Source organism: Pleurodeles waltl, chromosome 5 (assembly GCF_031143425.1).
Source record: "Pleurodeles waltl isolate 20211129_DDA chromosome 5, aPleWal1.hap1.20221129, whole genome shotgun sequence".
Classification (NCBI taxonomy): domain Eukaryota; kingdom Metazoa; phylum Chordata; class Amphibia; order Caudata; family Salamandridae; genus Pleurodeles; species Pleurodeles waltl.
This window is the reverse complement of record NC_090444.1, coordinates 771,722,812-771,749,012: the sequence shown is the minus strand read 5'-3', so window position 1 is coordinate 771,749,012 and position 26,201 is coordinate 771,722,812. Positions and strand designations below refer to the sequence as shown.

At 42.0% G+C, this 26,201-nt stretch overlaps 1 protein-coding gene across 1 annotated transcript; it reads left to right on the top strand.

The window, feature by feature from the left end:
• Window positions 1-1,870: 1,870 nt before the first annotated feature.
• On the top strand, window positions 1,871-25,952 carry LOC138297311 (uncharacterized). The gene is made up of 10 exons (XM_069236736.1): window positions 1,871-2,013; window positions 3,866-3,952; window positions 5,066-5,141; window positions 6,609-6,661; window positions 14,600-14,689; window positions 17,479-17,556; window positions 20,283-20,360; window positions 21,225-21,299; window positions 22,382-22,471; window positions 24,011-25,952. Exons 1-10 carry the CDS (start codon window positions 1,933-1,935, stop codon window positions 24,059-24,061), a joined length of 759 nt encoding a protein of 252 aa, XP_069092837.1. The 5' UTR covers window positions 1,871-1,932; the 3' UTR covers window positions 24,062-25,952.
• Window positions 25,953-26,201: the final 249 nt, after the last annotated feature.

The window sequence follows — 26,201 nt, the reverse complement described above, 5'->3', positions numbered from 1 at the left end:
TGTATTTTCCTGGCAGCTTTTGAAGCCTTAGCTTCAGCCTTCGTCCAGAGCACAGAAGCTGAACATGCCCCCCAGTATTTACGAGGCTATTTGATCTGCAAAGCTTACCTCGAAGCACCATGCAAAAACACTGAAGAAATGTGCAGGGTAAGTTTTCAAATCAGTAAGGTTTTTTGGGGGGAGGCAAAACATGTGTGTCACCATTCCCGCATACATTAAAGAACAGCATGTATGAAAAAGTCTCAAATATAATATGCTACTTCTCACCACTAATTATTGGAGAGAGGCAGGAGACACTGAAGCTGGGACTTAGACTGGACCATGATGCCCATGCCCTCAACAATGGCAAAGCATGGCATACTGCTGCCAGTGGGTGTGCATACATGGAGCTTCACTGAAAAAAAGCCACAGGACTGGGCTGCCCCTTCTGGGGACCAAGATACAGTAGCATGGGGATGATCACTGTCTTAAGTGAGTTAATGAAACGGAACTTGAATGCCATCCAGAAAAACTACATGTGGCTGAGATTAAGTCAAGCATTCCATTGATCATTTTTTTGTTTCAACCCCGTGAAATGGCCTAAGTGGCAAGGGAGCACCAAGATGTTGTACTTCACTTCCATTGGATCATGCTAAACCTCACTAATGAGATCAAGTCAGCTTGCAACTGGTCTTTGTTTGAATCCATTCCTGTTCAGAGGGCACATTGCAGTTTGAAATGGCTGATTTGCATACAGTGGAATCCCGGTCTTTAATGACTTAGGGTCATTATGAACACGGCGGTGTTTATTGCCGTGTTCATGCTGGCGGTCATTTCACTGACCGCCAGCCTCCCTGGGACCCTGCCGGCCACATATGAACATTCTGCTGGGCTGTCGGGTGGAAACATTGTTGCCGCCCACCAGCCCAGCAGAATGCACGGCCGGGACGTGGCCGGCAGCTCCACATGGAGCCGCCATCAATGCTTCTGTGCCGCAGGTGCAGCTGCACTCGTCGCGCAGATCACTGCCTGTAAATCGGGCAGTGACCTGCGCGATAGGGCACTGCACAGGGGCCCCTGCACTGTCCATGCCAAGTGCATGGGCAGTGCAGGGGCCCCCAGGGGGCCCCCGGAGTACCCTTCCACCAGCCTTTCCCTAGCGGGGGAACCCGCCAGGAAAAGGCTGGTGGCTGTAGGGATTATTATCCGAGGGGCAGAAGCGCTGCCCTGTCGGATAATGATTCCTTCCACCGTCAGGGTGCCTGTCGGAGGCAGCCTGGCGGTGGAGGAGGGCGGCATATGGCGGCCCTCCTTGTGTTCATTATATGGCGGTTCAGCCCGCCATGCCGATTGCAGTCTTTTTATACCCACCACCGGCATGGCGGGCTGAACCGCCGGGAATCATAATGACCCCCATAGTGAGGAGACAAATGCTAAAATGAAATGTAATGACCAGTGGTCCAGAAACAATTCCATTTATCTCAGTTTTATTTTCTCATATGAGGTGCATGCCATGCAGTTTGTGTGCACACTGTTGTCAACAATTATATTTAACAAGAGCCAGATTGCAAAGATTGAATTACATTGGCCTTATGAGCATGGGACAAGCTGATTTCTGTAAAGTGAATGTGACATGGAATATATTAAACAGGGAGTGGCGACTTTTCCAGTTAGGTAGGCTATACCATAGTAAACGTTCCTTTGATATTTTCACCACAATAGCAACTACGTGTTACAGGCATATTAGTTTGTCCAATATTGTGACCTTTTTTGTGACAATACATAAATATGTGTCTCCACCACATGCAATTTTTAATCCAATAAATGTGTGTCCGCTTCTTCAGGCCTACCAGAGGCATGTAATGTATTCTGTTTTACTTCCTGTAGATCCGTGAGCGGGTGCTTCTGGCACTGAGCCCAATTACACCTTTGCTCCCTCCAGACCAGCTGGCCATGGAAAATCCCATTCTAATCAGAGAGGTGTTATTTCTGCAAGGTAGCCTGCCAGAAGAAAACTCCTTTAGCCTGATAAAGGTATGTCTTTATGTCTGGGGCATAGGTATGCTTTCTAAAAATCTACTGTATGTCTTTTTAAACGATGTCCATGGAATATTGAAGAGAATTATAATCATAAAGTGGTGTGAAGTAGGACAGTGCTGTATTTTGATTTGCCGCTCTGTTTGTCCCTCTGGCTTTCTTGCTAGCATTCTATCCTTTTGACCACCATGGGCACGGGTTCTACGGGTCTTTCTCTATTTGTCTGAGATATCATAGTTTGGCCCTCATTACAAGTGGCCCAACAATTCTGATGATACTAGGAACACTGCAGCTCTGTGGTGCTTCATGCAGAGATTTAATCTTCAGTTGCCAGATAAGAACCCAGGGAAAAACATGTATAGTAAATCTGATTCATACGTAATTCCCCCCCAAATTTGTAATCCTTGGTTTTTCCTCATACTGGATTTGCCATTTCGGGCCGTTTGTAATGAGGTCCTTAGTAGTACATATGGAATCTAGGAAGTCACTGAAATTATTGTAGCTCGTGCAGAATTTGTTGAGCCACTAGAACCCACTCAGAGAATGCCTTGGAAAGGGGCATTTCACCATTGGAAGGACATTTGTGAAGTTTGAAAATTCCTTCTCTCAAAAAGACAATATTTTAAAACAAGTCAATTCAGGTTTTTTTATGGAAGTCTACCTTCTGTCTCACTATGAGTTAAAGGCATTCTTGTTTGCAATACAGTATACAACTTATTTTCCCTTTTTGTTTATATTCTTCATTGAGAGATATAATAACCAAATGATTGTATGTTTCTATTGATATTTGACAACTTATATAATATACCCAATAAGAATTCTAATCTTGAACCCCCCCACTACAAAGATCACTTCTCCCACTTAACTTTCAACAGCTGCCTTGTTTTTCATGAGAGTCTATATAATTTGGAAAAGGTTTTGGTATTTTTAAACTTTGTCTTAGTATGTTTTCTTAACAACTACAGTTCAACTGTTCCTAATATATGCCCCTCAAACATCCTATAGATACTTTTGAAATCTTGCAAACTTACGTTTCAGACACTGTAACATTCCTGAGCACATTAAACACGTCTCCCCTTTATGAGCAGTCTTATCACCACCTGCTATCTGAGAATTGGCCTACTGAAATAAAATCCTACCCTCTGAGAATCCTGATGTTCTGGACACTTTGAAGTATTTGCACACATCGCTTGAATCAGTTACGTAACTAACTCCCTTAGGCTTCTGAACTTTTCACACAGATTATCATAATCGCATACCCCATGAGCATTCTTTTAACCTGGCCCCATCAGAAGATTCTATTGACTTCCTCCTTTCTGATGAGCTTGATTAATTTTCCCTCCTAAAGAACCCTATCACCTCTGCGTCTCTAAAGATTTCAATGAGCTTTCCCTGAGATCTTGATAATCTCCACATATAGATCCTCATTAGTACCTCCACCCAGGACTCTGCAGATTTGTCCCTCCTCCAGGAGATTAATAAACTCCATGGGAATGTCTACCACCTAGGCTTTTGAGCGTGTGGATAATCTCTCTACTATAACGATCTAGAGCACCCCAATCCCCTTGAGTACTGTGAACTCCCTTCCTGTATAGAAAGCTTGATCCTTCTGTCTACTTCCTAAAGTGGTGCATCTCAACACTGTGGGGAGGGACATGACTCGAGTGATGTCAGCAGTTGTGATTGAGTTGCTTAGTGGGAAAAGATCTGTCATTTGCGATCAATAACCATGTAGTCATGTTAGGAATGCATATGGTAAATGAAACAGGTGCCAAATGGATGAAATGTTTGTGAGACTCCCATGTCTAAAGGCTTCTCCTATCTTAATCCTATGTTCTATTCCATGCAGCCACTGGAACAGTTCATTCAAGCAGGTGTATCTAAATCATGCAAGGAGGCTTTTTCCCCGGAAATATTCACAGCACTGCACAATGTGGTAAGGGATTGTTTGAGGAGACACTTCTGCCATTAAATTACCTTATCCAAATATTACATATAATCACTTTGGGCAAGGGTGGGGAGGGGGCACAATTCCTAGTAGCTAGTGTGAGAGGACTGAAAAATGCCCCTATCTCTATAGCAGGGTGTCACCCATTGTTTTTAAAGCACATTGCTTAAAATATCACCCACTGTCTCAAAAGGGGATTGAGGAATTCACCTATGATTTCCTTGAAATGTGAGTGATATTATCACTCATTGTCCTAGCAAGTAACTCAGAATGTCAGCCACTAAGTCCCCAGCAGGGGACTTAGCACATCACTCATTTGCTCTATAGCCATTATCTCCATTCACTGGGTAAATGTCACCAAATGGCTTTACTACAAGAGGGCTGACAATGACACTCGCCACATTTACAAAAGTGACCAACAATCCCTAAAAGGGGTGGAGCTTGTCACCAATGTCTCCACTGCTAGGTACTTGGAATGCCTTTAACATTCTTAATTTTCTTTTTTGACACCAAAATATATGTATTACTTTTTTTAAATATAGCACACACAAGCTTGCTTGCCTCACTGAGTTAGTCTTTCCCCTGAAATGGTGAGATAATAGTATGAACTCTACCAGGCATTCTTCCTGTTTGTGTAAAAAGACTGTCATTTTCCATCTGCAATATAAGCAATACCAGCAGCTCATTGCAATGCAGCAGCACAGGCAGGCCCAATGTCATGGGGATCTGCAAAAAATGAAAAGGGATATTAGACTCTGCTTACTTATGATTTATGCCATTCTCTACATGGAACGAAGCAATTTGTTACACTGAGATATCAAAGGGCTAAGCAAACAATAGCCACTTTTACATGCTAGCCCTATTTGAGGACCAAGCTGGTACCTACTGCTGGCTAGTTCTTGGTTTAGTTAAGGAATAATTGAGTTGAAAAGAAGCAATTAGGAGTCCTGAAAGAGATGTGAGTGTGTGAAGAGGGTCTTCACTGCAAACAGCTCAGCTTGCTGAGGGTTCAGTGGTCCTCTTACTGGGCAATCTTGTAGCAAGTGGAGATGGAAATGATCCTAGCCCCCTCATTAAATATTGTCTTCTTTTCCTTGGCAGATCTCTGCCCCGGGACCTCTGTCTGAAAAAGCTCAAGCAGCACAAGAGAAAGCAAAAGAGCTCCTCCTCCTGCTTGGTGAGTACCAACCACTCAAATCTTGGGTGGTTGCACTGACATTTACGTGTCTTTCAGACCATCAGTGTTTTGATGTTCACCAGGGGAGGCCATGTCAGGTGGGAATCCATGTATTTAGAGAACAGGTCAGTGCCTCAGAAAGGCAACTTTCCAAGGCACAAACTGTAGTCTATTACATGCTCTGCCAGCTGCAAAAAAAGTATAGGTTATGACAAATTAATAATGGTATAAATGTAACTAATTGAAAAACCTAACTTGCCCATTGATCATTGTATTATTAATCACCCATGCTTCTGTCCAGGCCCTCCTTCCATAGGTCTACTACTGCATCCTCTGCCAATGCACACAGCTCTTCTGGTGAAGTATGCTGTAGTGTTTATTATTTTTGGTTTCGGTGTGAGGGTCCTGTTTGAAAAATGTGGACTTCGTTTTTGGTACCTTTTTGGTACCTATAAAATTATTCTTTTTAATATTATTTAAGAGTCGTTTGCTTTTGGTGGTTTGAATGTTCCAAAAGAAATGATCATTAAGGCATGTTTCGAAAATGCCAGTGAGATTTGAGAGTCATTTGTAAAAGGTCACAGAATATATGGACTCTTTGTCTCTTTCTACTACCCAGATTGCGTTCCAGTACTCTTTGAACTGTAGAATTTGCTTTGGAATAGGCTATAGACTATACAGGAACTTTTCTCGATCAATCTACAAGAAACTTAATGGGATGATTTTCAGTTCACAAAAAGTTGTTAAAAAGATTCTTGTTGAGCTGTGTCTAAAATTGTTAAAGTGAGAGGTTTTCTCTAGAATGGACCCGAGGTTCAAAAATGCTATGTGTATCTGCTCTAGTAACTGTGTGATTCCATAGAAAATGATCTCTAGTTTACAAACTGATGTCCAATTCAACCAATGGCATGACTAACAATTAATGTCCTTGTCTTCCCAGTAACTTTATAGGAGCATTATGACCTTACTCTTCCCTTTTGGAGGATTGCTTATGGTACCAGTCTGTACCTGTAGGTTAGGGTTGGTCATCTATATAAAAAGATGTGTGCTCTATATAATATTCTGACTGTATGATTTGCGTTATGATCTCTTAAGTTAGACAAGGGGGAAGATAGAAGACATTTTCCCATATGCATTCTCCCTATCTGTGTCACCCTCTTCCTGTTGCACTGCTACATCAGAGACCTAGGTCCTACAACAAATGCCTGCTATATCGTAGTATTGAGTGAAAGAAAAACATCATGGGGAAGAAATACCAGTTACATTTACCTTAGTGAGAAACATTTCCTTGTATTGTTTACTCACTAAACAGTCTTCGTAGTTTGTTTACGGTAACTCCATACTTACTTGGACATGATCTGAAAATAAAAAAGATAATAGTTCCAACTCATGTTCCATTAGATCAACGGCTGTCATCTGATTAAAAAAATTATGTTTTCCTATTATCTTTTGTCCTCCAATCTTTAGAGACACATCAAACCACACTATTGAATGCAGATGATCAAGCGTCTGGCATTGAAGTAAGTACTGTGATACTGTCCCTCTAGTGAGTGTTGTCCATAGGTTAATGTGTAAGGGAAGGGGTTGACATTTACCACACACTTGTTCTGTCCTGCAGTGGATAAATTATTGTCTTTGTTAAGCATGTAATATCTACATTAGTACAATGATTATGGAGAGAAAAAAATTGGATAATCCCCTGGAGTATTTATGGTTAATTACAATTCTGTTCAAAACTCTGAAACGTACTTGGCCATAAGCAACTCTATTAAGCAGAACCACTGTCAAAGTATATGTATAGTCATTTTCTAAGTGCAGGTATTAATGGGTAGGAATCTTGGTGCCAGGAGAACCAATTGATACATGAGAGCACACATGATTAAGAATGCCATGCCTATCAAACTACCATTAATATTTGGTAAACCAATCATAACAGATGAAAGGTATGCACCTTAGTCTTCTGGTCCCCCAGCGGATTGAGTGAGAGGCACCTTTACATGCATGCTGTTGCATGCTGTTGCAATTCAGATTTTTCTCAGGCTAGGGGATCCTGTTGTGTCTGCAGCCAATTTCAACATTGCTTGATGTGGGATGGAATAGGCAGCCATTACCTCAAATTCTGAAATCAATGAAGTGATGTTAGTTGGTGGCAACAAGGCCCTGTGGGGATCACTTTGTGAAATGGAGACTGAGCTTCCAGCTTCTTTTGACTTAGACCATATTGATGAGGGTGAGAGCGGCTATGGGTCATTGCTCCTCTGATTCTTTAAATGAGATCTCCAAACTGCAGTAATTGGTTATTCATGAGTTTGTCAGTTGGCACAGGCTGTTACTGCTTTCAGGGTCTTCTTTGAATTATTGAAATTCAAGGGCACAATACAGATCTGTGCATCCCCCACAGTGGGAGGGTGGGAGCTGGTCTCAATTGTCCTCCGGGGTAGGGGGGGTTGAAGTGGCTCACCTTCCTGCATGTTGCCCTGAAAGTGTGAGTGGATGGAGAGGGGCCCCTCCATGTACCTTGCAGTAGAACTGATTCAAGTTTCATTGTCCCTCTGCTGAAATTTCCTTGATGTCTGGTCTTTTCAAATCATTTGCCACATAGCCATGTAGTGCATAATTCAACTACCCAAACAATTATGGGTGCCTGATTATTTTACCCCACACATCTTTTGCTGAGGTACATTTTTAGGTCTGGCTTCTCCAGAACTCACATCAACACAACAAACAACACACATAGAGGGGTTGTGTGTCAGCCCTTTACTTCTGTAGGTGGGGTGTTCACGTGCACATTTTTCACTGTTGGATTTTGTTTTGGTGAGTGTTTTAAGAATAACTGTTTTGCTATGTTACCACTACCAGCATTGAGTCCATCCAAAAGCAGCAAAAACATTCAAGAATGGTTGATTGTGGGGCGGGTGTGTGCATGCTTTGTACACTAATTGTTAATAAGGGTGTTCAGAACCATGGCTTTTCTTCTTAGAGTTCTGGCTTTATTGCATGGGCAGTGTAAGCCGTCTCCCCAGAAGTGCAGAGCCGAGCATCAGTTTTTATGCGTCTACACTGTCTAAACTCATATTTTTTCAGAGTTACTGCTTGGTTTTCAGACGGAACAGCTCGGACACAGAAAGAGGCAACTGTTTCTGAGCAGTGCCTTAGTGGATGATTCTCAGACAAAGATCAGAAACAGAGAGGCAGCACCTGCCCCGTGTTTCTGAGCTGTGCCCTATGAAATCTGTATTCTGTGAGATTCTGAGTGTTAGGTATGCACTTTATACTCTGCAGACGGCAAGCCAGTCAAAATGCAACTTTAAATTCTGTTGTTTTGTGTACAACTATTAAAATAGCAAAATCCACAGCAAGACAGTCCCACAGCCCTTTAGTGAGCCCTGGTTTTAACAACCTGCAAGACTCACACAGGTGTAAAGAAAAATAAAACATAACAAAATACTCAGTTAATAATTGTGTCCATGTATTAATCATGGCTGCATCAGAATAGTACACAGTTGTTATCATCAGGGAAGGCTTCTCCATGAGGGCGGAGGAGAGTTGCACCCCACCAGCAGTGACAGCTGCAAAACCTTTAACAAACAACGATAATAAACTGTGATTATTATCGTTGTTTGGTAAATGGGCGGGCCACGGGGGTGATGAGCAAGTGAGGGGGAGTGCACAGCACTCCCCCTCACAGCGCATGTGTGTATGTGTGTATGGCCCCCTCACAGCGCATTTGTGTATGTGTGTATGTGTGTATGGCCGGCTGTCTCAGGCCGGCCAAACACACATGCTCTGTAGGCTCTCTCTAGCCCAGCAAAACAGTTGCTGGACTGGAGAAAGCCTGCACAGGCTCCCAGTCTGCGTGGAGCTCCCAGCCAATCCCGATGCTGCTTTGAGAAGAGTCAGGACTGGCCGTAGGGCAGGCTGAGATCCTATGTGGCACGCGGCGTTGAGGTAAGTGTTTTTTTTTATTTTATTTTTTATTTTAATTAACCCCGCCACCCCTCCCCTTCTACTTGCAGCGAGCTGCTCCTGGTTATCATGTGTCCTAATGTAGCTACAATAAATGTGCTATGACAAGCTTTTTCTATATGCAGCGCTTTTCTAGTGGTGGCAGAGATGATACATGAAGATGGTGCATACATGCTTTTCTCTGTTTTAAAACTCATTTACAAGTGCACAGGAAACTGCACAGTTGCAGCAGGGGGAATCACAGAAGGCCACCTGGGGCATCATCTAGGGCACACACTTTGTGTATGTTGTAAATGTGTAATCGGCACAGTGCATCTAATAATGGCCTCTTTACAGTATGACACAGTACCCAAACAATCATCTTCAAAGGATGATCACCTCCCACATGGCCTCAGAGGAGCAGCATTGTTAAGAGGAGGCGAGGGGCAGGAGGGTTGCCGTGAGATCTCTTAAAGGTGCACACCTTTTATTGATATAAACAGGTCCAGGCACAGTGAGAAAATGTTTATTAAGAAACTGAGGAGTGGCGCCAGTCTCAGAGTTAGTAATGTGATGGTTGAGCACAAAAAATATAGGTCATGTGTGCATGCTTCTTTCACAGCGTATGTATAGCGCCCATTACACAATTGTTTTAATAATAGCCACGTTGTAAAAGCAGCGACAGTAGCTCATTAATATAAAATGAGGTAGCAGCAAACCACAAGAATAGGCAAAAATGTAGATTTAAGTTTTACAGCGATGTAGCTGGCACAACGTTATTTTGCTTGTCTGACAATCATTTCATTTCCTTCTTTAACATGGTTGACTGCTATTAAGATAAGGGTGGTATACAACTAACATAAGTTCTCTTCTGCAGTGTCGGGAGATGTGGCTTCCATGCTCAACCCCTATCTTCCAGTCATAGAAACAAAAACGCTTTCAATGCAGAATGTTTACCTCATTGATTATAGGTCCCCTTAGCTCCAGAGTGGCAACACCGTACATGGGGATTAAAGTATTGTTGTGACTCTAGCTTTCACTCATGCTAGCTGCACATTCTGCAACCAAAACAGCAGACAACTTATAGTCTAACTGCAAAATATACTTTCTTCAACTAGGACCCATGATTACAGTGCGCTCTAAATATTGACCTTCGCGCTAGGTGGCCGACAAGGCAATTGTACTAGCTATCAGACTCATAAAGCACATAGACAAAAACACTTTATGAACCCAGTACACAATGATTACTATTGTATGAAGATGCACTGCCTCTTTCGGGACCATCCTTCAGTGACATAACACGTGCTGATATTGACAGAAAAATCATGTCAGGCATACTCTTGGCGGGCTCTTGTATGTCAGGCCCATATGTGTGATTCCTGTGCTCTAATCTCCGACTTTTGTATATGTTACTCAGTCTTACATTAAGTTTAAGCCTTTTACAATGATTATCTTGTAATTTCTGAGCTGCATACCTCTTTTTATATATACTGTAAGTGAATTGGTCTGAATGGCCCTTCTCACAAGGATTAAAATGCACCATTCTGTGGATTGGGTCTGAATGACCCTTCTAACAATAATTACTGAATGAATCGCCTTGGGGCATCATTATCATTAGGTAGCACATGGGAGCAGCAGCACATCTGGGCTGGCAGGCAGGAGGAAGAGAAAGGGGCGGAAATGTTATGTCTTTGCCTTGATAATGCGCAGGCATTCATGTACAGTTCACTGATTCATCTTTAGAAAATGTTAATGTCACATGATGGTTAAGCAGCAGAGGGGCTGTCATACCTTGAACATAGATACATTGAAATACCTGCAACCGAGGCATAAACTTATCCCAGTTCTTATGCATCGTAATGTGTTACTAATCAGCCCTAAACCATTTGGACACGTTGGGGAATGGACAAAGCAGACCCATTGCCTTTTTGAGCCTAGTAGCAGTTAATGCCATCATGAGTGGAAGCAGGGTATATTTTATTATGTGCCTGGCATATGGTACAAGATAGATGCTAAGCTCTACATTGGAACATTGGTCACAGGTCCAACTCAATAGGTCTGGTTATATCTGAATGTCAATCATACCCTTGGTTTGGCAATGCTTGTTAAAACTTGTATGCATTGTTCATAGTGCTGTGTTCTGCTTTGTTATATGACATCACAGCCTTGGTTCCTACTTCCCTTCTGCCTTCAGGAGGCAATGTTGGGCGTCAGTCTATCCTCATCCTGGCCCCTACCATCTGGCATAGATTGCTAGAGCATCTTCACCTGACAGGCCAGCCATTAGAAGTTACAGAAGCAGCTTAAGACTTGGTAGATCTACAGTTTATTAGTTAATTTGATTCCCTACATGTAGCATTCTGTTTTGTGGCTTACACCAAAATTGTGTTGTGCTGTAGACAACGGTAAATCATGGTAATAGATTTGTGTAGTGCTGTATTGCCATTACCAGTACGTCATAAATGTCACAACATAATGTAATTCTACCTTGTATTGGCTTTTAGGAGACATCCATCCAGGGACGATTACACCTTAGGGTGCCGTACAAGACAAGAGTAAATTCTATGCATGATTTCCCTTGCCCCTTTGGTAAGCACCAATAGAAGGTGCTGATAATTACTGATGCTGCTTGCTTGATGGGGTCCTATAATGCCTACCTGATGTACCCATTGTTATTCCTTCACTTCATATCTGAGGAGACCACCTCCTCCTACACTGCTACTGTTTCAAGTTGATTCTGTTACTGGGCCTGCATCCTTCCTGGCACATTGTTACACACTGCTTACATCATAAGGCTATTGTTCCCTATGCTGCCTAAGTGCTCCAGACATTGTCACCTTTTCTGCTTGGTGCTCTTAAGATGGGCAACATGAAGTTAGCCTTCAGATACCTAATTTCATCATCGTACAGCTTTAAAAAATAAATTAAAAAAGTTTGCCCGCTGCTCCCTTTCCCATTATTCTGTGAGTCTGGTGGAATCCCGAAAAACAGGAATCTTGCACCTCGCAGTGGCCACTCTGAAAGGGTAAGTGATAAGAGATGTGAGTGAATGTGGATGCAAATAAAGAACAAAATGTCAGTATTGTCATCTGTCAGTGGTTTCACTATAAAGTCAACATCATCATCCTTTGTCCCTGGCTCCCCCTTGGCAATAGAAAATCCTTGTCTACAAAGTGAATTTCTGTGCACCCTCAACATATCTTGAACACCTCTGCATTCTTAGTTCATCCTCTTATCCAGTGGCACATGTTCTGCTGATAACACATCTATCTTCCTGCCCTTATGGGCCTGCCTAATACTAACACCATGCTTCCTACTCCTTTTTGGTAGTTAACATCCTCCTATCTTTGGTCTTTCCCTTCGCATCTGGATCTAAGGTATTGCTCCCCTCTTCACATCCTCCCTTTCTACCTGGCCCCCTCACTTCTTATCTAAACTGAGGCCAAGTAGAACACATTCATCAAACTGCAATATTAATGATGGTCACTCTGCAGTCCATTCTTCCAGTTATTGAGTATATGTTTTGCAAGCTAGAGATGCAGGATTTAGAAAGCATTACTGATTGAAAGGAAGCCTGGGACTGGACAGATCAACAATATGGGGTGGCAGCAGTGGGTCATTCCCATGCAAGGAGTACCCAGCAAACGTCCACAAATGTGCCCCCGAATCTAAAACAAATCATTGAGGACAGGTGGAGAGCCCTGCGGGCAGCATCATACATCACACCTCACTAAAGAAGAAGAATAACTGATGACGAAAATGCCCCCCACCTCTTTAAATAAGACAAATGCACACTTCTAAACAGAGGACTCTTGGCAGAACCCCTGGTCCCACCCTGGGACACCCATACAAATCATTGAGGACAGGTGGAGAGCCCTGCGGGCAGCATCATACATCACACCTCACAATAGAATAATAACTGATGACGAAAATGCCCCCCACCTCCTTAAATAAGACAAATGCACACTTCTAAACAGAGGACTCTCGGCAGAACCCCTGGTCCCACCCTGGGGCACCCATATCTGACTATAATGTGAGAATGTACACCATTATGCACTGTCAGTATTGTCGCAATCTACATATGTTGAAGCTACAGAACACTCCCTACATTTACTCTACAGACAGGGACCCTTACCCCCCCTTTCTTTTGTTTCACTAATGATACCCTGACCATCCCATCCTTCCAGCATTCCCCCCCGACATTTGCTGCAATAGCCAATTTGAGCAACACGTACATATATCTCTGACTAACATCTGTTGCTCCTCCCGGGGGTACCACGGATCCCACAATCCCATACACACCTCCCATCAGGACAATATCATCCCAGCACGACACATGAGTTAGTGGTCATCCCCCACAGTTCATTAGAGTTGTTAATAATGGCTCTGTTTGGGCATACTGTAGTTACAGTAGCCCCCCTCGTTCCACGTACACAGTTTTGGTTGATTCCATATTTCACACTGCTCTAGCATTTCATCAATATTGCGGTAGGCTTACATCACCTACCCCACTCACATGCAATAGGCAGGGTTTTAATACTGATAAACAAAGCACAGAGCCCCCGAACCCAAGAGATACCAACATTTCCACTTATTATGCAGACCGCCCACTACACACTATGGCTCCTCACTTTAAATGTGCGAGGCATGCATGTTGCCTGCAAAAGATATGCAGTATGCTCCTACATTAAGAGGCAGCATGCGCATATAGTTCTATCGCGGGAGACCCACATTGCAACAGACGAGATAGACGGCTTGAAAAAACGCTGGAGAGAACACATCTCTGCAACTTCTTATCCTGCATATGCCCTGGGAGTCCTATCTGGGTCTATCCAGGAGTTCCCTACCAAGCCTTGGACACCACCAATAATACTGAAGGCTGTTATGTGCTCCTGGAGGGGCCCCTTATGGAAGTATCTATGCCCCTATCACTAACTAGGGAGATTTCTGGGACGCCCTCTCCTCCGTTCTTGCTCACAAAACTGCATTTCTCTGGGTACTAAGCAGGAATTATTACTGCACATTAGATATCCACTTCACCAGATTGTACCCACCCCTCCCATGTGCCCCCGCATGCACAAACAACACGCTTCTCTAGCTGGGTGCAACAATGGTCCTTTGTGGACACTTGGTGGGTACACAATCCTGCTGCTAAACTCTACTCGTTCCATGTGCGCCTCAACCACTTCTTGTGCTCGATCTCACTGACTCCCTTCCTGCAGTGCGCTGATTACTTGGACAGAGTGGTTTCTGACCACAAAGCCCACTTCATAGACATACATGTCCCCCAGGCTGCCGATCCCCACTTGGCAACTTACTGGACGACCCACTTTTTCGGGAGGAACAAGGGGCCCTCATCCAGTGTTACTTTGTCAATGTGCCAATACTTTTGCAAAATTAAAGCAACTAACAAATAATAAAAGACAGATCTTTGATTTGAAGGCAGAGATGAAGAGTGGGTCTAATTAGTGGACACTGATCTTGTTCTTGTTTAACATGCCTTTTTTTCACAGCCTCCCAAATTGCTTCCCAGAAGGACTGGGAGACACCGCCGCACAGCCTTTAAATTTGACCCCAGAAATCAAATTACTATGAGAAGAAGGGTAAGTAAAAAAGTACTTTAATGGCGGGAGAGGAACCTTGTATTGGAGTGTTTCAGTTGTTTGTGCATGTTATTTGCAGTTCTCTAACAATGGATCCTTTACAAGTATAATCTCGTCGCCAACCCCTGCTCCTAATCTATAACCAAACATCCCTTTCTCCAAATAATCTCTTTCATAGCATTCTTGACCAGTCCATAGCAATTTGCAAACTCAGTTAATCTGCTTAACATTCACGCTTGTTGCATTGGCATCACCTCAAACCCAGTAGCACGTTTAAACGACCGTTACTGGCAGTATTTACCCTTTCCTCTTTTTTTTTGTGTTTAGCTTAGAAGCCACACTTATTTTGACTTCCCCAATTCTTTCTCTGTTTGATCGCTTGCATCCTCAGTGTACCAATGAAGAGTATATACTTTCAGTAAAAGTAAGTTTCACCGTTGATGATTGTGGAGTCTGACGAATGGTTTTGATCACACACCTGGTACAGCTTTCCAGGCCCAAATGTACATGGCTACTTCTGTACGGGCCTGTGGAGCACAGAGGTGAAACAGGCATAGCAAACACCTTCCCCAGGGCTACTCCAGCAGCAGTGTCAGTAGGGACGAAAAGTAGTCATATCATAGAACTAGCATGAAATTTGTAGGCAGGCTCTTCACCACGGCAAGTCAAAACTCTCTCACACAGACACACACACACATACGTGCACAACATTAAGCACTCATTTAGTATTACCAACTATGATCCTGAATGCCACATTTCATGCAGTCCAGTGTAGGGGAAACAGGCCTGGGGGAAGGTAAAAAAACACCCTGAACATCCTAATTCCAATCAGTGGTTATTCTTAGCTGCATCTTGAAGAGAACATGGCTACTTCTGTACGGGCCTGTGGAGCACAGAGGTGAAACAGGCATAGCAAACACCTTCCCCAGGGCTACTCCAGCAGCAGTGTCAGTAGGGACGAAAAGTAGTCATATCATAGAACTAGCATGAAATTTGTAGGCAGGCTCTTCACCACGGCAAGTCAAAACTCTCTCACACAGACACACACACACATACGCAACACACACATAACGCACACACACACCCTTGTAGATCATAGATGATACATATGTTATATGTCATGAGACATGCTTTGGCTGGCTAGATTTACCAGATGCAGGTTTGCTCATTTATAAACACATGCTCATCATACTCTTTATGAGACTGCACAGGATAGGTAACCTTGCAATTGAAAAGATCTTTTGTATTGTGTTTAATGCTCAGAAGCCTTGCTTGAAAGTGCATGTTGATAGATAAGGCATATTTCAAAGGAATTGATGTCTAATTTGTAGGAGCATAACCTAAATGTTCTGTGAGCCTTGGAAGAATGTTTGTGTTGTCATTGCTCCTTAGTATAATCAATCAACAAGAGTTCTTAATGAATCACTAAAATATTTTGTATTCCCATGCATTGTAAAAGATATGTAAGAAATGTATATTCAGCCTTTTTCAGGGACATGGGCAAACTAATGATCGAAATAATTAAAATTCTCTATGGAATGCTGAAACTGTCTCAGCTACTCCAAACCTATAGAAGAGTTAAATTAACTACTGTCCCTGCCCGAGTGCTAGATTCAGTGAAGGTCTGAAGCAGAGACTGCCAGCCAGCCACCAGTTGTATTTGACTTGTTGGCCATCCTGTAGTGATAAGATTGGTGGTCTTGATGCTACTAAATTTGTTACCTTTATGCTCCTCAGTGGTAACAAGTATTAATTGTGCTTTCTCCTCTTTATGCCCCTCACATAAATGGTGGTCAATTAATGAAGATGGCTGTCCTAAGAACATTATGTCATGTTATAACACCCTTATCAGAGAGCAATGGTAGTTATTACCACAGTCAGCTCTAGATGCGACCTCTGCAAGACATTAATAATTCATTAGTAGACACAAAGACGTAGGCAGATAGGCCAGAGAGCGACAACACAACACAGGCCAGATGCATGAGTGTGGTACCCATAGATGGCACACCCTGCATAAAGGTAAATATTTACTGAAATAGTAAGAGAAATACTGGATTGTGCAGCTTAGTTATCAGCAGTAAAATGAAAAACAAAATACTTTATGTAGGATGAAATATAGACTTCTGGAAAATAGAAAACTGAGTTAAACAATTGTTTATCCTGTAGAGGATGGGATTCTTTAAGCTGTGAAATACTGGATTGTGCAGCGTAGTTATCAGCAGTAAAATGAAAAAAAAATACTTAATTATGTAGGATGAAATATAGACTTCTGGAAAATAGAATCTGAGTTAAACAATTTTTTATCCTGTAGAGGAAGGGATTCTTTAAGCTGTTCTCTTCAAGATGCAGCTAAGAATAACCACTGATTGGAATTAGGATGTTCAGGGTGTTTTTTTACCTTCCCCCAGGCCTGTTTCCCCTACACTGGACTGCATGAAATGTGGCATTCAGGATCATAGTTGGTAATACTAAATGAGTGCTTAATGTTGTGCAGGTTGGTTCATGGGCTATAAAGTTTAGGTGAAATAAAAATTGCCTTTTCAATGGAAGGTGAGGCTGAACCATGACATAATAACATATAAAGAATAGTGTCAGTATGTCATTTTAGGAAATTGGAAGATAATCGAACTAAGAGAACATTGTAAATGTAATCTTTCTACTTAGTCGAAAATAATGTTATGGACTGTAGATTGTTGATGGATGAGAGGAGAGGAGTGGTGGACTGGTGTTAAGTGCAGTTAACTTCTGGACTCGGTCTTGCCTGATGCCCATTTTTGTTGCTGTCACAGCTACCAGCCACATTTAGACCCAAACATGAGAGCGCACAAGTTACCACACTCTTGCACGACGTTGCTGGGAGAGAAATGGTAAGTGAGGGGACTGTAAGTACATTGAGTTTGAATGATGCCTTTGAATGTTTCCCTTGTCCAGAGATGAATAAATGCCTTCTATTGTAATCATCCAGTATGGCTTCTTATATATCTGCACAATGTGTTTTGCTTGATGGTCATCAGCATGTGTAATTTGACATCACCTACACCAGTGCCCCAGATGATCCTCAGATTTGAATTGGATGGCGAAAGTATCTAAAATGTCTTGATTCAGTCTTGAAGTAAATGCTGACAGTTTTTAAGAAGTATGTGTCTCTAGTTGCAGCATATCTGAGGGGACAAACAAAATGCCATGTAGATCGTGCTAATAACCACACCCACTAGGCTATCGTGACCATTTTGACAATTCTTAGCAACACTCTACATTAGGCTCTACACAATAGATAATCTAAATAAATATTTAACAATATCTCACCATACATTTTCAGCGAACCCCCCTCTCCCCCACACATATGCCCCTGACACACTTCTTAGTATGTCAGGAATGTGCAGCATTCTCTGAGGAATATCATCATGCCAAAAACTGGCACCATGATATCATGAATACTAACCATTTTCCAGGATGTATTACCATTTCCCTGCAACAAGTTTACTTAGGGGTGGTGCATTATGCCTTGGATGACGACAAGCTGCCACAAAATGCAACAATTTTGCACGGGCCAGGATTTTACTATGGGTGGTCAATAGGATGCTCTCATAGAACCCCACAAGTTGCTGAAAATTACCACCATTGTGCCTGTGCCACCACTTTAGTGGGATGGGAATACGCAGCATGCCATGGATACCCACAGGCTGCAAATAGCTCGCATCATTAAGGTGGGCAGACTTTCACCATAGATGGACAATAGGTGTCATTGGCACGATTTGCTAGGGCCAACATTTGACCTTGTTGGGCGGGGAGTACAATACTCAGACACTCCTCATGCAAGCATGCAGATTTTCAGATATATCTGCATGCACTGACACATAAGCACTCATGCACACACAAAAATAAAATCAACATGTTTGTAAAAACATACCTTCTGCTGGGTGCTGCTATCTGTACCCCTGGTGCTGATGCTCTTCCTCTCAAAGCTGTCTCTTGCTCCAAATTAGGTAAATATTATATCCTGGGAGGAGGGGTGGATGGGCAGGAGCTCCGTGAAAGCATGAAGAGGTATGTGGGAATTTCTGGGGGTATCAAGCAGGGCAGGAGGGAAAAAACAAAATGAATTACGGGGGGAAGGAAATGGAGCAAGCAGGATTTCCTTTGGATGATTCATAGGTTACATGCCTGCAGGAGTATGAGAACAAGTGGCAGTAACTTGGTGTAGAGCAAAGGTCCAGGCAAGTGGGAAGGATTTACATGGCACTGTCCTATCATGATAACCAAGTGGTTGGAGAAGCTCTGGCACAGCTTCCTCATGGTGGAGGGATTAGTTTTCTCCTTTCTGCTAAAAAAGCTGCCTCTATGAACTTTTTTTATTTTTCCAACCATTCAGCTTTGCAGTATCTTCCATCTACCTAAAAATAACTCTGATAAGAAAAAAGCAGTAGGCTTAGTTAAAAATAAACGTGTGCACTCTCACATATATGAAACGAAAGTGCACTAAATTAAACAAGTATTAACAGGAAGCGTACTGGAGGTTCAGATGCATGTGAACATGTTCAGTGGAGAGGGAGCCTTTCAGTGCTGCAGCCTTGCAGATGCGGCTGGAAGGTAGTAATTCAGTGGCCTCCGCATATGTTTTGCAGTTTGCAGATTCAATGACAAAACTTCATTCTTGGAGGGACAGCAATGTGGTGCCAAGGTGAACAATGGTGTTGGGTTCTCATCAAACACTGAGGATTAGTTAAAGTGAGGGAATCTAGATGGGATATTGATGCCAGTTATAGTGTCACAGGTAAATATTATTTCATCTTCTACTCCACGATGTCATAGAGACCTCAATGATTCGTTTGTAGTTGTTGACCTATTTAGACCAAGTTACTCGGAAACTCTGGTCCAATGAAAGGAGAGGGATCATTTGTGGTGAATTAGAGGGTGTGGGTATAGTTAATGAAAACGGGCATTGGACTAGGTGATTCCTTACACACTTTTTGAGCATTTGCACCTGCCAGTATGGCCATCAGGAAAGAGAATGAGCGACAGCGGCTCTCCGATTTTGAGCTTCATACAATACAATAATAGGAGAGATTGGGTAAGTGGGAATGTCAGTAGCGGAGGGATTAAGCATGCAATTTTGCATCTCCTTTGTCCTCCACGGTTGCTTTTTTGTTATATTTGCTTGATGAATTTACAGAATATATATCGGAGGGAAAATCAAACAATTTAGCTCATGCAAAACAGGACACTGCGCTCTACTGAAAGATCTTCAAGACAAGTGAACATCATTATATGACAAAAAGCCCTGCACTAGGATAGCCACCCCTGGACAACTTTGCCTAGAGTACTGGAAGAGTGGCAAAATGCTTGCTCTTCAAAATGAAAAAACAATTATGAATCAACTTTCATTTAAAAAACAGTAACTACATAATGTTTTGAAAATGATAACCAGTTCAGCCATACATGAAAAACTCTGATAAACTATGAGGTGTTATTAATCAAGGGTTGAAATGAGAAGAAACTTTAATTTTGAGGAGGGAAGGGTTATGGGTTTTGGTAATGGATGTGGGCATTGGACTAAGTTTTGCCTCATGGACCTTTCTTGGTTACTTTACAGTACCCACCCTTCACTACATCAGAGGATACTTTGGGGCAGAGAACCAGTCCCAATGCTGAGACTACAGAGAATGAAATGGTAAGTGAGAGGTAGAATCAGTGGGTGAAAGATAAACCATATACTGTAGTATTTTCTTATGATGAATACAATTGCATGTCCTCCTGCACTGGATCTTATAAATGAATATCAGACATTTCAATGTAATCATAAACAATGAAAATCAGTACATCGTGATTTTTCCATCCTAAATATTCACATCAACACTTAATGAAATTTAAAGTGCATCACATTTTCATTCCTTACAGATGCCATGCAGACTTGTTTCAAAATCTAAAATGCTATCTTTTTTTAAGTGAATCATGCCTCAGAGAACTTGCCTGACATTATCTTTAGTTTTATAAGGGAAGTGGCAAAATTCACCCTGTAGGCAAAAGAAACATCCTGGTTGCACAGCTGCCTTGAAAAACTCTATGATTATACCCTATGATGGACCTTACAACCTTATGACCTATGTACATACATACATCTTTGGAACACCCAAAAGGAGGGATAACTCACCTCTCATAGACAAACCCATGCAGCACTCACATACACAATTTACACATGGAGGACTTAAAGGCCCAGATAAGACCATCTTCACAAGGTTCCACAGGAAGGGTTGGTTTCTCTACTGGGCTCAGGGTATGAAGGCTTGTACTCCATGACTGTTATCAGCTGCCAAAAAACATTAGTCATGTCATGTACTGGTCACAGATGTCACTAGTCACCAATCATAAAAGAGAGAAACTAGTGCATAGATGAATGGATGGCTAGATGAAAGGAAATGCACATGAATGGATGAAGAGGGAGAGGCTATGTGTGTGGGGGGATGGTTCGTAGACCAGATGTTGCCTGATGCTCTTTTTCCTGATGCTTTTTTTTCTGTTTTTGGTTTCTTCATAGGAGCCATCACGCCCAGACATGCTTGAAACAATAGAGAGCACAAGTCTCATTCCTTATGACCATGGACGTCAAAGGGTAAGAAGCTACACATTGGTGAAAATAGAGGGTTCTGTAGTGAGTCATACCATGCAATGGATAGTCAGTTATGTGTGCAACAGACTAGCGATGGTGTAGGCAGATGAGATTGAAATGCCGAGATGGATTAACATGCTTGAAGGAACAATGGCCAGCTGAATCTCACAAGTCAACCCAGATATCCACTGGTGCCATTTTTGTCCTACATTTATGACAGAATTCAGATTTGTTCTCATACAATCATACACCTTTTATTATTATTAATGCTAGGAAATGTCTTCAGCTTTTGCTATGACATTTTGCGCAAGAGCTTCATGTGCATTAATGAGTCCCCTCATAGAGACAATGTCTTAGTTGTTGGTGTGATTGCATATGACCTCTGAGAGCAAATAGTGCTTGTGAATCAATGTTCATTTCAAAAGGTGAAAAATCAGCCAATGGGGTACAGCCATATTGAAAAATTGCAGATGTCTTAGAAGGGTGCTTTAGTTGTACTCAATGGAGAATCCCATTTACCATTTGCTAGCGTGTAAGGTTATTGTAAATTTCAGTGTGATCTTGTAGTTGGATGGTGACAGTTTGTCCCAGCAATGATGAATCCTTTCTTTAGTTGGTAAAGACTAACCTCTTCAGTGAAGCATTCATAGAAATTCATTGATAAGTGGTACAAATTCTGCTGGCACTGGACATGTTTAGGTAACTCCATACAATTTACTGTGGATGCTGGACTGTAGTAAACTTCATACAATCTAAAGTGGATTCTGAAACATACAATCTAAAATGGATTCTGAAACATATCTAACATCATACAATGTAAAGTGTATTCTAGAATGTATCTCAGTTCATACAACATAAAGTGGAATCTGGAATTGATCACACAACATACAGTCTAAAGTGGATTCTGGAAGCAGCATGATAATGAGAATCTGTAATGTTTTCCCAAGCTAGGCAGAACAAACCATGGAGACCACTGACAGGTGAAAATAGAGACCTTTTGTGGTGGGCGGAAAGGCAATGCGAGTGTGGAGAGTGGTGCAGTACTTCAACTGGATGCCCCTAATGCTTGATTTGTGTCTTCACAGCAGCCACTGTGGTTTAACCTGCCTGAAATGATTCAGAGCAGCAGCACTGTAACTGTGATCCAGATCGATCCTTATTCTGGAACAGAAACGGTAGGTGAAAGGAAATATTAACAGATAGGCCTGAGCCATACTACTGAGTATTCATGTGTCCTCTTGCGCATGCTCTGTTGTTATCCTTCAGAAGGGAAGTCTAAGATCCATGCTCATCTTGCACCCCCTGCTCCTCCTCCTCCTTTACTTATGTCTAATTGATCCTTTAGCACATCTCGCTTAACATTGAAGTTTCTTCCATCCTTCCTTGTCTGGATCGCTCATCTTTACACCATAGTTCTCGCCTTACAGCACCCACTTCTTCCTTTCTTTCCCATTTTACTGCATTATTGCCAGAATTATTGTCTTTGCCCAGAGCATGTTCACACTCGTGTCCAAAGTACAGATGGTTTGTGAAACCATATTTGGCGTATTTATTGTTTGTACCTCATTTTAAATGTTTAATAGAACACTTAACTAATCTAAATCCACGAATGACCTCTTTTGAAAAAATAAACTATTTCTGCACTATTTGTAATAATTATGCAATAAATTACAGAACAAAATGGCTTTGTCTCAAAGATAGTTGATGGATTGTGAAACCATAATTACCTTACGTATTGTTTATACATCTTTTTAAAAGTAACAAAAAACTTAACTGATCTTAAACCAAAAATGGCCTTTTTTAAACAAATAAGCTCTTTCTGCACTATTTCTGATAATCTTGCAATAAGTTACAGAAAACGGTTTTGTCTCCAGCACAGTACTTTTACATTTGAAGTCTAGTCTGAATGCATGTTTTTATACAAATAGAAAACTAGTGTGGAATCAGTTTGCCTCATGTTTTGTCAATGTGCAAACACCATTTGGTCAAAACTGCAAAAGAAACAATGGTATGAGAATACTTGCTCTAGATTTACTGGGTTTGCCCCAGTGCAAACCTTCTGTTGTATGGTCATAGGTCTTTAGCACTTTATGAGATTAGAAAGTTAAGATGCTGAATCCTGCCATTGGGTATCATCCCCTCCCAGGTTTTACCTCCCTTGTCACATTGTCATTACCTCAAAGCGGTCAGGTTTCAGACTTGACTAGCTACTCAAGCTCACATGTCTTTTTTCGATTCTTGGATTTATAATCCTGGTTTCATATTGATAACCAGGACTACAAGTTCCCACCATGCAATGAAAAACCCCAAACTAAAGCAGTTAGTCACATATGTACCTGGGAAGCTTGGCAGGGCTGAGCAATACCTGCCAGCTCCGTTTTGCTGTGTCTAAACACAGCATAAACTTTGGTCCAAAGGTGAGCATTATGCAACTGAGCTCCCTATTGTAACCACAGTAATCCAGGATAATTAATAGTTGTTCTGTTTCATAACTTTGAAAGTAGTAAACGCCAAATGAGTCATTAACGCTTGTACGTATTAAAATGCAGATAATGTAATTGTTCAATACAGTTCATGAACCATGTTTGCTGTTTGGTGCATGATACATTTGTGTTTTGTAGTCAAGTAACCGAAAAAGGTGGAAACGGTTTTTCCTGTTCCATTAATCCGAAAAGAAATGTATAGTTATGTATGCCTTTCTTTTCCTTTTCCAGGTGACAGTGCTTACTTCCGGTTTTCTGCACATGTATGCAGTACAATTATAATAATGTTGGCGATACATATTGGAGAATGAAAATAACGTTTAAGAAATAAAATAATGTTTTAAAGATGTGCATAAGAGTATAATCATATTGTTGATGTCTAGATGTGTTTTTGGAAATTTGTGCTGCAAATTCAATTTGGAGTATTGATTAACTCTGTTTCATGCTGCCGAATCCACTTATATATTGCATATACGCTTAGTGATGAAGTGTTTGTTGCATCTGACGTTTGGTGAATCCTATAAGTGACATGAGGACTAGGCATAGTTTGTTGTCCCAACAAAGATGTTACAGAGATTGCCTCAAACTGTGCCAGTAAAGATCTACCATTTCTGAATGGGTTTCTCATGTATAGTACCTCTGGCTAAACAGTGCAAACAAAGCCTGTCTGTTGGACCTGGCCCTTTTTGCACTGTCATCCCTAAATGTTTTGCCTCCTTCCTCCTATTTTTTCTGATCTGTTTTGTGGGCTTTAGGACTCTGGGTACTGTAACATTGCTAAAGTGTATATGCTCTCTGTCTAAATTGTATTGGTGATTGGTTGATCCATGATTGACATATTTGATTTTCAAGTAAGTCCCTAGTAAAGTGCACCAGAGGTGCCCAGGACATGTAAATCAAATGCTACTAGTGGGCATGCAGCTCTGATTGTGCCACCCACATGAGTATCCCTGTAAACCTGTCTCAGACCTGCCATTGCAGTGCCTGTGTGTGCATTTTAAACTGCCATGTCGACCTGTCCCAAAAATTTTCTTTTGGTACATGTAAGGCGGCCCTAGGGAGCCACAGGGGCAGGGTGCAGTGTATTTAAAAGGTAGAACATGTACTGGTGTGTTTTACATGTTCTGATAGTGAAACGCTGCTAAATTCAGTTTTCACTATTGCAAGGCCTATCTCTCCAATAGGTTAACATGAGGCTTGCCTTTAAATATCTCATTGGGAGCAGAAAGAGATATAGAGTTTCGGTCTCTGAATTCACAATTTAAAACAACATCTTTTGGTGAAATTATGTGCCTCTTCCTGGTGAAATTATGTGCCTCTTCCTGGCTACTGAGTCTTCTGGGCTAAAGTGAGAGGGAGGAGCTGACACCTGCACTTGAAAGGGGGACAGTGCCTGTCCTTCCACAATACAGTCTCCAACCCCCTGGTGTGTGTCTGGGACAGGGCAAGGAAGAGGCAGGATCTTGTGCACTACAAAGACTTTCCTTTGACGTTTGCCTACTTCAAAGGCAGAAATGAGTATAAATGGACTGCTGACCCTACAAATTTAGATTACTTCTGGATCAAGAAGAACCTCTGCCAAGGAGAAGTGATTGATGCTTGAGGAGGACATGCCACTCTGCATGTTGCGTTGCTATGCTGGCCTGCTCTGCTTCTGCCTAAAGAGGGAAAGAACTGGACTTTGCTTTCTGACATCCTGCTTGTGAAGTTTCCCCAAGGGCTTGGACTGAACTTGCCCCCTGTTCTGAAGTCTCAGGGGCATCAAAGACTTCTTCTGCCAGTGCCTGGGCTCATCTGCTGAGAGTCTTGACTTGCTAAGTGGTGCCAAATCCAGTCCCTAGGCCCTTAAAAGTGTGAGCTGGTAACCTACGGAGGAAAATCCACACATCGCGGTGTGGGCATCAGAAAAATCGATGCAGCGCCTTCCTCGCGGCTAGAGAATCAACACAGCGCCTGTTCGGAAATCGACGCATCCCTTACCTGCGAGGAAAGAATCAATGCATCACTTACCCAACAGAGAAAGAATCGACGCATGGCCTCACTTGTGAGTAAGGAATCGATGCATCTATTGCTATTCCGACGCACACTGGCCCGTGCAGCTTTATTTTTTAAGCATACCAGGTACTTTGTGCTAAAACAGCACATCCATTGATTTCTATGGATTAATACTCTTTTTACCTTAAAAATTCATATCTTTGTGTGTGCTGGATGTTTGACATTTTGATCTTGTTTGATTTAAATATTGACTATTTTTCTAAACTGGTTTGGAGTCCTTTTGTTGTGTTTTCACTGTGTTTCTGTGCATGTTTGTAAAAATACTTTACACATTGCCTCTGAGATAAGACTGACTGCTTGTGCCAAGCTACTATGGGGGTGAAGAGGGCTTATCTGAGCTGTGTGTCTCCCTTACCCTGACTAGAGT

What these genes read in the sequence shown, in the direction of transcription:
- LOC138297311 (XM_069236736.1), top strand. Translation starts at nt 1,933, where the DNA reads ATGGAAAATCCCATTCTAATCAGAGAGGTGTTATTTCTGCAAGGTAGC. An exon ending in ATGACCATGGACGTCAAAGG is followed by an intron (nt 21,300 to 22,381) that starts GTAAGAAGCTAC and finishes GTGTCTTCACAG; the next exon opens with CAGCCACTGTGGTTTAACCT. An exon ending in CTTATTCTGGAACAGAAACG is followed by an intron (nt 22,472 to 24,010) that starts GTAGGTGAAAGG and finishes TTCCTTTTCCAG; the next exon opens with GTGACAGTGCTTACTTCCGG.